Source organism: Podarcis erhardii (genome assembly GCF_964252035.2).
Source record: "Podarcis erhardii genome assembly, chromosome: 14".
Classification (NCBI taxonomy): Eukaryota; Metazoa; Chordata; class Lepidosauria; order Squamata; family Lacertidae; genus Podarcis; species Podarcis erhardii.
Window position 1 is genome coordinate 30171420 of NC_138503.1, and position 12017 is coordinate 30183436.

Genomic DNA, 12017 nt, shown 5'->3' on the forward strand with positions numbered 1-12017 from the left:
ATGTGACGTCACAGCCAGTACAGCGCCCACCACAGTGGGGTGTGTTGGGGCGCACAATGCACCTCCTCCCCTCGCTAGTATTCGCCCTGGAGCCGCGGCAAAGGTGTAAAAGAGCCACATGCGGCTCCGGAGCCGCAGGTTGCAGACCCCTGGTCTACACTGACGGGCAGCAGATCTCCAGTGCTTCAGGCAGGGGGACATTCCTAATCCTATCTGAAGATGGCATTTGGGATTGAACTGGATGTTCTGCCATTGAGTTAAGCTGCCCTCTGGATGTTTTGCATTACAACCCTTCTCATCCGCCCCAGCCACCAGTGGCTATGTTTCCATACAGCCAGCTGTGGCTCATGTCCAAAACATCTGGGCAACACCAGGCTGCAAAAGGATGGACTAGGAAATGTAGGGACATTATAAAATCTTGGGGGAACTTCAGTCCCAAACCCAATATGCACTTTTTTGCCCATTCCAGGCTTAGGATGAGTCAGGTTTTTAGACTGAAGGGAGCCTCCTAGTCTGCAGAAGAAGCTCTCTTGTCCAGATGAGGGAGTAGGGAGCTGGGTCACAATAACTTCTAAGTCCTGTGCTGGGATGTTGGGTAGATTCAGATAAATGGAGTTTCCCTAGTGCTTGGGGGCAGGGTTGATTGGGCTTTTTCCCTGATCCCTCCACTTGGAATTGAGTGGAATCAGCTTATCTGGTTGTCGGTCAGGGATTCTTGAGCATTGCAGGGGGTTGGAGAGAGAGAGATAAAACTTTATTCGCATTAGCCAATGGCCATAGCAGCAGTAAAACATTACAGTATACGCAGAAAAGGAAATTTGATATAAAAGCACAATTTAAAGTCCTGAATCAGTGATATTAGATGAAAATATGAAGTTATAATATGTGAAGATAAAGAACTAAGATAAAACAAAGAGGGTAAGGATTTGCTGAACTAACTATCTGAACTGGAATACAAAAAAGGGAGGTGTGAGGAAGTCATGAAAATAAGTAAATGAATTGCAAGATATAGAAAGAGGGGTTTATTTTTAACTGTTTTTATTTTTTTTGGAATTTGTATCTTTTGTTTTTTTATTTTTACCATTTTTGTAACTTTTTTCTTATTGAAACTTTAATAAATATTATTTAAAAAAAATAAATAAATAAAGTCCTGAATCAGCAGTCAGTTAGTGGCCCTTATTCTGATTGCCCCTGCTATGAACCTAGCAACCTTTGCTGTTATCTGCTCATTTTGATCTGATAGAAGAAAGGACATTATGGCAGTGGTTGAGCGCCCTGGGATGGTTAGTACGAGTGGGGTGATGATCTCGTTCCTCAGGTCTTTGTAGAGAGTATAGGACAGGGCAGGGGGTTGGACTAGAAGACCCTTGGAGTCCCTTTCAGCTCTGTAATTCTACAATCCTAGGATCTGGTCTCAGCAGGAGGAGATACGGTGGAAACCTAACTCACCTAGGTTGCCCTCTTCCTCAGGGACAGGTAGCTGGGGCAAGGGGCAAGAAGGATTTCCTGACCCAACAAATCCAGAAAGGTTTTACTTCTCCCCTCCTCCTCCTCCTCCCTACAGGAGGAAACAGTGCCGACTGAGCCCTGCTCCAACTGCACTATGGAAGACCGCAAGGGGAGCTCCACAGGAGGGGTCTACAGGACAACCTACTCCATCCAGGTAAGTAATACAGACCGTGTTCTGTTCCCCCTCAACCATCCAGTCAAGCAAGTTTGTCCCAAGTTGTGTCTCCTTAGCAACTTTTGATGCAGTTTCAAGAAGGTCTGATAGTGGTGGGTTGCTGAGGTCATGGCTGGACCTGACCCAAGGTTTGATTTACCTGTTGCAGCACTCTAAGCCACTCCTGGCTAGAAATACAGGTGATGTCCTTTCTCATTTGGTCTCCCTCCTCACATGGGCGATGGAGGCTGAGAGAGAGACTTAACCCAAGGTCCCCTCTTGGAGGGATAGCTCAATCGGTAGAGCATAAGGCTCTTAATCTGAGGGTTGTGGGTTCGAGCCCAACGTTGGGCAAAGGATTTCTGCATTGCAGGGGGATTGGACCAGATGACCCTCATGGTCCCTTCCAACTCTACCATTCTATGATTCCAAGTCCTCTTGGGAACTCGCTGGCTCTAAGCAGAGTCTTCTCTTCCTCCAGGCTTGCCTACGTTCCTGCTTCCAAGCTTGGATGGTGAAGGACTGCAACTGCTGCCACTACTCCTTCCCTAGGGTCCAAGGGAAGCCTTACTGCAACAATCAGGAGTTTCCAGACTGGGGTGAGAATGGACACAGAAAGGACGCGGGGGGTGCTCCCCTTCTTGGGGAAAGTGTGTTTGCCCTGCAAACACTGCCCAAGCAGTCCAGCTTCCTTGTTTAGTTACAGCTATTTGGTTTATTTAGTGGGTGTTGGATATTGTGTGTGTTCCACCTGTGTAAATGGGTCATTGACCATGATGGATTAGTCAAGCAAGGAAAGGACACTGGGAGCCCGGGCAATGCTTTGAAAGGGCCAGGAATTAAAACTCATGCATCTGTTTTTGTTTTGAATGTCTTTCCATCGTTTGGTGTGTGTTTTAAAAAGCGAAGTGTCAAAGCTTGCAATTTTAGATTCAACTTGTGAAGATAATCTGTTTTGTTTTATTTCATAGAGTCTTTATACACCACTTAATCGTAAAAACACAACCCACCTCAAAGTGTTTTACACAAAAAAAGCATTAAAAGTGTAAATCAACAACAATAATTTAAATGTTTGAAAAGTTTAAATAACAATATATTGAAGACAGTTTTAAACAATTATGTTTTCAGCAGGTGTGCAGTGAAGGTGCCTGCCTGATATCAATAGGCAGGGAGTTCCAAAGTGTTGCCACACCATAAGGTCAAGTTCTTATGAATGTGGGACGGGTTGCCAGAGCAGTGTGGACCTTCAGTTCCGCTCTGGACAACAGCAGCTTGATTTGGGGTGAGGGCAGTGCTGGATTTACGTATAAGCTAAACAAGCTATAGCTTAGGGGCCCCACTCTCTTGGGGGCCCCCACAAAATTTAAAGGAAAAAAAACCTGGAGGTACATTTCCAAAATATAAGATAAACAAATAAAAATAAAGCCTACATACAGCAACAGTGTTTCTAAATGGCTTTAGATACCTATTAGGTCCATAAATTACCATATAGCATATATTCAACACAAAAAACAGGGACAATTTGTTGTTGACAAAGGACAGCTGGACCCATTACCTTCAGTAGCTTAGGGCCTCATCAGACCTAAATCCAGCCCTAAGTGAGGGAAGCAGGCATCACAGGAACAATCCTCCCCGCTTTGGCACTTCCATGAGCTTTTAAGCCCCGCAAATTCAGCAGGGAGAAAACAACTCCACTCAAGTTCCTGAAAGCAAAGACTGTGCTTTGTTTGAACTCTGCAGCATATTGCTTCTCTGAGCTGCGCAACCAACTGGAGATCCGCCAGACCTGCATTGAGTCTTGCAAGGAGACCTGCAAGTAAGTACAGGCGGCGTCCCACAAAGTTCCCGAGGCACAGAAGTCCTGCTCTCCGTCTTGCACTGGCCCCTGGGCCTCTCCAGTGGGGCAGCTGGAATGACGCAGCTGGGCTTTGCTGTGCAAAGAGACGGGGAAGGGGGGACAGGGAATGACAACTCTCTCTCCTTCCTTTTTCGACAGCAACACCCAGTACAAGATGACTATCTCCATGGCTGACTGGCCTTCTGAAGCTTCTGAGGTGGGTCTCCCGGAGATGCTTTTGGGGAAATCTTTTGTCTTCTGGATGTTCTGAAGATCTACCCACATGGAGTTGGGTAGATGCTAAGGTGGTTGGGGCTCTTAAAGCAGCTCAGTCCCAGATTCGGGTGCATAAGATTAAATTTATTTTAAAAACACAAAGAGAAGTGGCTCGATTTAAAAGGGATGAAATTCATCCAATAGGGAATATTAAAAATAAAAAAATAAGCTCCTGTTTTAAGAACATAATAGCCTGCTGGATCAGGTCAAAGGGGTCCCATCTAGTTCAGCTCCCTGCTTTCACAGCGACTAACCAGATGCCCCATTGGGAAGCCTGCAAGCATTCTCCCCTCGTGTAGGTTTCCAGCAACTGGCATTCAGTAGCATTGCTGCTTTCATCCATGGAGGTAGAGCATAGCCATTGTGGCAAATAGCCATTGATAGCCCTCTTCTCCATGAATTTGTTTAATCTTCTTTTAAAGTCATCTAGGTTGGTGAATATGACTGCCTCCTGTGGGAGGGAGTTCCATAGTTTAACTGCGTGAAGAAGTACTTTCTTTTATTTGCCCTGAATGGATAAAAGCGCTTTATGTTTCTAAAAATGTACCCACGTCAGAAAGGCAGTCAATTAATTCATTTACTTTTATTCATTTGCAAGGCACCTGACGTTGCATGTACAAGTAAGGAAAAGGGGGGGATGGCAGTCAGAGCATCCCTCCTTCCAGAAACCTTATTTTGTTTCTTCTTTCTAGAACTGGATATTCCATATTTTATCCTATGAAAGAAATAAGTCACGCGATATCACTGTGGACAGGTGAGTAAAAGCCAGCTGCTCCATGAGCCACAAGGAGTGGGTGGGGAGACACAAGGAGGAGGGCTGGGGGGGGGGGTTAGACAGGGAGATGCAGAAGAAGGGAAGGTAAAGGTAAAGGGACCCCTGACCATTAGGTGCAGTCGTGGCCGACTCTGGGGTTGCGGTACTCATCTCACTTTATTGGCAGAGGGAGCCGGCGTACAGCTTCCATGTCATGTGGCCAGCATGACTAAGCCACTTCTGGCGAACCAGAGCAGTGCACGGAGCAGTACCTATTTATCTACTTGCACTTTGACGTGCTTTCAAACTGCTAGGTTGGCAGGAGCAGGGACCAAGCAATGGGAGCTTACCCCGTCCCGGGGATTCGAACCGCCGACCTTCTGATCGACAAGCCCTAGGCTCTGTGGTTTAACCCACAGCGCCATCCGCGTCAGAAGAAGGGAAGGCAGCTACTTAAGCTGGCAGCCTGGGGCTTGAAAGACAGTGTGGTGCAGTGGTTAGAGTGCCAGACGAGGACCCGGGTTTGGATCCCCACTCAGCCCCGTATGGGGCAGCTGCTGCCTCTCAGTGGAACCTACCTCACAGGGTTATTGCAGGGATTCAGTGAGAAGGGGGAAAGAAGCATGTACACCACCTTGAACCCCTTGGAGAAAAGGGTGGGCTATGAATGTAGTAAAAATCAATGTGTGGTAGAGGCAAGGTTGGCTCCAGGGCTTGGAGGGGCCTGAGGCAAGAACTCATCCAGCCCTTGCCCCGCTCCCTGGCTGCTCCTCATCCCTGCCATCTAACTGCTTGCCAGGCAGAGAGCAAGCAGGGATCCATCAGGCTGTGGCCTCTCCTCACCACCTCCAGGATCAAGCAAATAGGGAGGAGGGGGAGGGAGCCCTCAGCAGATTCCCAACCACACCAGCCCATAGAGCCAAGGTATGTAGGATGAAGGCCCCTTCTCCAGGGAAGTTTTTGTGATGCTCAGTTGCTGAGGGCCAAGCCCAGGGCGCTGTGCTCTCCCTGCCCCCGTCAGGCCTTCTTGGGATAGTTGCTGCTCCTTTTGCATGGCTCCTCTTTTTTGCGTCTGCTCTGGCCACAAAGCACAGGCGAGAACCACCAAAGCCCCCTCTGGCTTCTGAGACTTGCCCAGCCTAGCTGCTCTCCCTGCTTTCTGAGCCCCAGGAGGTGCCAATCCTCCAGCCCCAGAACCCACTTTGGAAAGCTCTTGTGGCAAAGGCAGGCCCAGGAGGAATGCGCTTCAGCCAGCCCCAGCTGTTCCAGGGGGTGTATGGTCCCTGCTCTGCAAAGTGTCTCAGCCTTCTCCTGCAAACTGCAACCAGTTTGATCTCAGCTGCTCCAGAGCAGCCGGAAGTTGGGTGACTGGCCCCAGGTTTATAGGCCCGCTTTGCAGCTGCAGCAGCTGCCACAGCCTTGTTTGCCGAGCCTTCCTGTGTGCCACGTATACCAGAGGCACCAAGTGAGAGTGGGCTGTCTGTGGCGTGGAGAAAATGGATAGGGGAAATTTCTCCCCCTCTTTGCTAATGCTCAGAAGTCCAGTGAAGCTGGGAGATTCAGGACAGATGGAGGAAAGTATTTCTTTGCACAGCACAGAGAAACTGTGGAACTCCCTGCCACAGGAGGCGGTGATGGCCCCCAACTTCAGGGCAGGAGCCTGTAGGAAGGGAAGGGCAGAATTTCAGGCAGCAGCTTATCAGGCCTGGTGAATGAATGTTTGAGGAAGAGGAGCTCATTGTTTCTCCTCTCGCTTCCTGCAGGAGTGGGATCATCAAGCTCAACATCTATTTCCAAGAGTACAACTACCGAACCATTGTGGAGACAGCAGGGACAACTGTAAGTGGGCTGGGTCCAGATCCCCTTGCTCAGCCTATTCTATGAAGCACAGGGTGGGGGGTTGTATAATAGTAATGCGGGATGTGTTTTAAGCCCCGCCCTCTGCACTGGAAATGCATTTCCCTTCTCTCAGGTGCCTCCTGGTTTGGCTTTTGTTTCTGAGTTGTCACAGAAACTGTCTCAGGGATGCTATTATTTCACATGTTGCAAAGGGTGAGTTGTGGCCTCTGGGAAAATACTGATTTGGTGTTAAAGAATGGGAGCCGTCTGTGAGCAGGAGAGCTCTCCAGGACTATGATGAGATGGGAAAGACCTCAGAGCTCATTCCAACTTTGGAATAAAGACAAGCTTAAACTGTTCACTCTTCAGCTTTTGAATCTCCAGCACTCCCCCCGATAGTTTATTTAAAAGCTGAAGTCTTGTTAGTTTCCCCTCTGAAATTGGTTGTGTCCTTGGCTGGGAATACAGTGGTACCTTGGGTTACATACGTTTCAGGTTACATATGCTTCAGGTTACAGACTCCGCTAACCCAGAAATATTACCTCGGGTTAAGAACTTTGCTTCAGGATGAGAACAGAAATTGTGTAGCGGTGGTGCAGCGGCAGCAGGAGGCCCCATTAGCTAAAGTGGTGCTTCAGGTTAAGAACAGTTTCAGGTTAAGAACGGACCTCCAGAATGAATTAAGTACATAATCCGAGGTACAACTGTACTACAATACAGTCGTACCTTGGTTGTCAAACGGAATCCGTTCTGGAAGTCCGTTCAACTTCTGAAAATGTCTGACAACCAAGGTGCGGCTTCCGATTGGCTGCAGGAGCTTTCTGCACACAACTAGAAGGCACAGAAGCCACACTGGATGTTCGGCTTCCAAAGAACGTTCACAAACCAGAACACTCACTTCCGGGTTTGCAGCGTTTGGGAGCCAAAACATTTGGCTCACAAGGCATTCGGAATCCAAGGCATGATTGTAAAATTGAAAAGGACATAAATAAGGGTTTTTGTGATTAAAGTCCAGTGAGGAAAACTTGGATACAAAGCCTATTCCATCCTCTGGACTTGTTCCACTGGAAGGCCATCCTCAAAGTAAACAGTTGCCCCACTGGGGTCAGGACCCCCCTTACCTCCCTCTGCTCCAAATGCCTTCTCAACCTGTGATTCTTCCCATTGCAGGTTGTCTGGCTTCTCTCAAGCCTGGGTGGCCAGTTTGGCTTCTGGATGGGAGGCTCTGTGCTGTGCATCATTGAGTTTGGAGAGATCCTCATCGACTTTGTCTGGATCACTATCCTGAAGCTGATTGGCTGGTTCAAGGGGCTGAGGAGAAAGCGCAGCCAGCCCCCGAAGCGGGACGCTCTTCCCACCGTGTCTGAGAGGGTGGAGGCTCACACCAACCTGGGTTTCCAAGGGGAGGAGGAGGGGGAGGAGGGAGCCAATGACAATCCTGGGGACAACGACTTGGCCGCAGATGGCGAGGCTGGGTCTGAACCAGGAACGCCACCTCCCCAATACGACTCCCTCCGCGTGTCGGCCACAGATGTCATGGAGATGGATAGCGATGGGGAAGCAGATCCGTCTAAAGCTTAATGCCCAGCTGATGTGGAAGGGGAGCCAAGAAACCCCCTCTGTCCTCCAAGGGAGCTTCATAGAATTGCAGAATGGAAGGGACCTCAAGGGTCTTCTAGTCTGTGCAGGAATGCCCACCTAGACAGCCTGCTCCTTCTCCCTCAGCTGCTTGCAGCATGGGACATTTAGGGATTCAAGAGTGGCTGCTAATGCAAAGCCCTTTCTCCTTGGGCTCTTGGTTCAGCTTTTGTCCCGATTGGATTGCACAGAGGTCAGGGCATGCCCAGTCTGCTTTGAGTGTCTGTTCCGCTTTGTTTACAGCAACTGTGCATTCATTCTGATTCACTTGCATAATCAATAGTTCATCATCGGTACATTTCTCTGTCACTATCCTAACTGCCCAAAGTCTGTCTGTAGTGGTGGTGGTCTCCCCCCCCCCCAGTGGATTCGTTGGGTTAGAGTGGCAGAGCACTTTTAAGCACACAAACATAGACGTTCCAGTCTGTGCTGGACTCCCCCCTGCAAAACACTGATCAGTTGGAGGTCTCCCATTTTGCTCATCTGCTTAGTTGGAGCATCATATCTGGCTGGAGGAATGTGCATGGCTGCAGCTTCTGTGGAACCCTTTAGTGTCGGGCAGAGCCTGAGTTGTAAAAATGGGGGTTATATTGCAAAGCTCCATCCAGACACCTCAGTTAACCCAGCCAGGGCTGACGTTTCAGTGATGCTGGAACCCTTTTGCTGCCTGCCTGAGCTGGCTGGCCATGCACCTGACTCTCCTGTGCAAACTGCTGCCCTCAAACTTGGGGGTTTTGAAGATGCAAGGAGGGGAGGGAGTTTTTGTTTGGAGGGAGAGGGTAAGAGTCCTTTGCAGAATACCAACTCACCTGTGGTGGAAAACATTTTATGAGTTGGACTCTTTGTGGGTGGGGTTTATTTTAGATGAAGAGAAGCAGAAGAGGAGTCCACCATCAACCTGTGCTTGTTAAGAGAGCAATACAAGCAACCTCTCATTTCCTACAGCTCAGGCCTTTCTGTGGGCTAACAATAAACGAGACAGACAGAGCAACTGCCTTGCCTGCTTCTTCAAACCTCCTCCTCTTCCCGCCCTCTCCTCTACTTGATGTGAATTGGAGCATAGCCTAACGTGCTCTAGGAAAAGAGGAACATGACACACCAATAAAGAAAGATGCTGCTTCCTTTTCGATCTCTTTGGCAGAATGCGCCCAGTTTTGGTTGACAACCAGGTGGCCTCTTCCTCTTGGCAGACACTCTATCTGCACATGGGAGCCTCTGTGATGCACCAGCCTCCAGCGAGGAAGGTGGCATGATAATCAAGGGCTTATGCCTTGTGCCAGCCACACACACTGACACACATGCACATGTTTAGTATAAAATGAAGGTCTGTGCAACTGGCCTCTTTCTGCCAATTAGCAGAAGAGCTGGGACAAGGCGAGAACCACAGAGCTAGAAAAGGTAGACGAGCGTCACATCAAGCAATGCTCCGCTGGGCTGATCGCCTCCTAAAGGGAGCTCAGCAATACAAGGGGGCAAAAGGGGAGTAAGTAGCCCCCTGGTGGGGATATGTAGATACTGCTCTCTGGCCACCTGACTCCTGCTTTCCTGAACTGCACTCCCCTAAACTTACCTGGGAGATGGAGGAGGAGGAAGTGGTAGGAGGGGTTCAAAGAATCAGGCCAAGTGCCTGAAATGCTCCACAGCCCTCTGCCTACCACGGACAGCACCTGCCTCTCCTGACATGGCTATTGACACCTTGCATTAGACAGATTCCAGGCCCCAAAAGTCACCTAAACTGGGAAGGGAAGGAAGAGCTGCTTTTGGGCAACAAAATATCTGGGACTGGGCTGTGCAGAGATGATGGGAGGGTGATAGCCTCAGGGTGTTGGGGGAGAGAGACCTTCCTTCAGCCAAGCAACCAACCAAGGCTCCAGCTCCTTCCTCCCACCCCCACTGACCATACCGGAGGACAGAAAAGAGCCCCCAAGCTGTAGAGACGGACCTGCCTTTTGCAGCAGGCCTAGAGTTGCCTTGTGCAGGAGGAGCTTTGCTGCAGCCTCCCAGAGGCTGGCTCTTCCCAACCCCCCCCCCCAGCACTGATGTCGCAAGTCACGCCCCTGTCCTGGGTGAATCGAGAGCTGAGCCACGAACAAGCCCATAAAAATGGGCAGGATGGCAGCGAGGGCAAAGTGATCCCAGGAACTAGGAGAGGCAGCCTGCTCCAGACAGCTGGATCCGGTCTGTGCAGGCCACCGCCTGGCTCAGGCTGTCCGTCAGAAAGGGGCCAGCCTGATGGACCAGCCCAGGAGGAATGTCCACAGCCAGCCCATCCCACCTGGTCGCCAGAGTACATGGCAAGGCTGCCCTCAAGAGAGGATGCTGTGCCAGGCAAGCAAGGACTAAGCCTCACAATCGTTCTCCTAAGCCAGGCTCCTCCCCATTTCCCAGCCTGTTTTCGCAAGTTGCAGAAAACGGCACCCAAACGCCACGTGCACAAAACTGACACCTGCCGCAAGGTGGGCTAGGGGGAAGAGAGGGTGCAGTCCAAGCCTCACATTGCTCTCCTGCCTGCTCCACTCATGCTGTGCCCTGAGCCTGGAGAAGAACACCCCTCACTCCCTACACTGCCAGGTTTTTATTTTTTTGTTACAGAGCCACAAAGAGGGCCCTTGAAACAGGCAAGCCCCATCAGCTCACCTACTTGCATAACCCACATGACCAGGGCAAAGTTAACCTCAGACTTGGAGGGAAGGAACGTTTTAGGTGCAAGCTTCACTAGGCTGCACCAATTACAAGCAGATGCAAGTTTTGAATTTGACAAGAGCTCTGGTGGCTAAAGAATTATGTGTGAAATGCAAAAGCCTGTCTGGCTCCTAGAAAAGTCAAGTAAAGAAACTGTGTTGCTTTCTCTTCTTGCTGGTTCTTGTGAGTTCAGAGGTTTTGCTGGTTGGAAGGTCACTTAGTCCTCATTAAGGAGTTCCATTAGATCAGGCAAAAAGCTCCCATTTGGTGAAGTACCTGCTTTTTGCACTGATCAGCCAGATGCCCCAACCAGAAGTCCCAAAGCTAGAGATGAAGGCAAAAGCCTTCTCTCAATCTGCTGCCTCTCATGGGGAAGGGAGTATCAAGCCATTGTAACTGGTAGCTTTCGGCCATAGACAAGGATGGCTACCGAGTTGGGTGGCTTTACACGGGAATGAAACAAATTCATGGAGTTGAGTGCTATCGGAACACCTACTAGTCGTGATGCCTACATATTGCTTTGTGGGTCGCAAGAATCATTGCCTCTGAATACCAGTGGCTGGAAAGCCCAGGTAGAGAGAGTGTCATGGGTCAGGAGTCAGCTTCACCTGTTGAACAGCAGCCTGAAGGGGGTGAAGGCAAAGTGACTCCACCTGCACCTGATCAGCCTTCAGGGTCACAGAGCAGAAGGCACCAATGAGAACCAGCTGGCTCTGGGCTTCTTAAACAGAGCTCTCAGCAGCAGTCAGGTTCAGAAACAATGCCTATGTTCTTGGCCCTACCTTGCTACTTCCTGCTCTCCATCTTGACCCTTGGGCTCTGTGTTCGTCTGGATTCCCTGACCTTTGAACTGTCTGACTTCATATGTGTATTCTGCTCTCTGGCAAGTGTTCCTCATAGACTCCTAGCCCTTGCTTGCTTGGCAACGAGACTTCGATGGGGCTACGACAGAGAGTCCCTGTTGCGCTCAGGTCCAGCTTGGTGGCTTCTTCCCTTTGGGGCATCTGGCAGAAACAGGACTACGAAAGGCCCTCTTTTTTATCTGATCTAGCTGAAGCCAGACTCTCCTGATGTTCTCAGCCATCCTGGCTGCCCTATGTTCAGTTGAGGCAAGAACAAATTAGGGCTTTTTAGAACCGGTGACTGGATTTTCCCAGGAAGGAACAAGAGCATCGCATCCAAATTCCAAGAAAGGAGCCTGGGCCTCTCACAAGGCAGGCAGCGTTAATCTCATTACAGCAACCCACAGAACTGGTTCCCTGGCCCAGCAGGCGCACCACAGACAGGTCCCTTCAGGAGGAGCCTCTACCTGCTGCATGAGGACACCC

At 49.8% G+C, this 12017-nt stretch overlaps 1 protein-coding gene across 3 annotated transcripts in view; it reads left to right on the forward strand.

Annotated features, from left to right (window-relative positions):
• Positions 1-9136, forward strand: part of SCNN1B (sodium channel epithelial 1 subunit beta) — a 39565-nt gene extending 30429 nt beyond the window's left edge. For all 3 annotated transcript variants that reach the window (XM_081840557.1, XM_081840558.1, XM_081840559.1), the window contains exons 9-15: positions 1565-1663; positions 2145-2262; positions 3404-3479; positions 3660-3717; positions 4469-4530; positions 6294-6369; positions 7540-9136. In XM_081840557.1, coding sequence (XP_081696683.1) covers positions 1565-1663; positions 2145-2262; positions 3404-3479; positions 3660-3717; positions 4469-4530; positions 6294-6369; positions 7540-7950 — 900 coding nt within the window. In that variant the 3' untranslated portion in view covers positions 7951-9136. The remainder of the gene's footprint in view (positions 1-1564; positions 1664-2144; positions 2263-3403; positions 3480-3659; positions 3718-4468; positions 4531-6293; positions 6370-7539) is intronic.
• The last annotated feature ends 2881 nt before the right edge of the window (positions 9137-12017 follow it).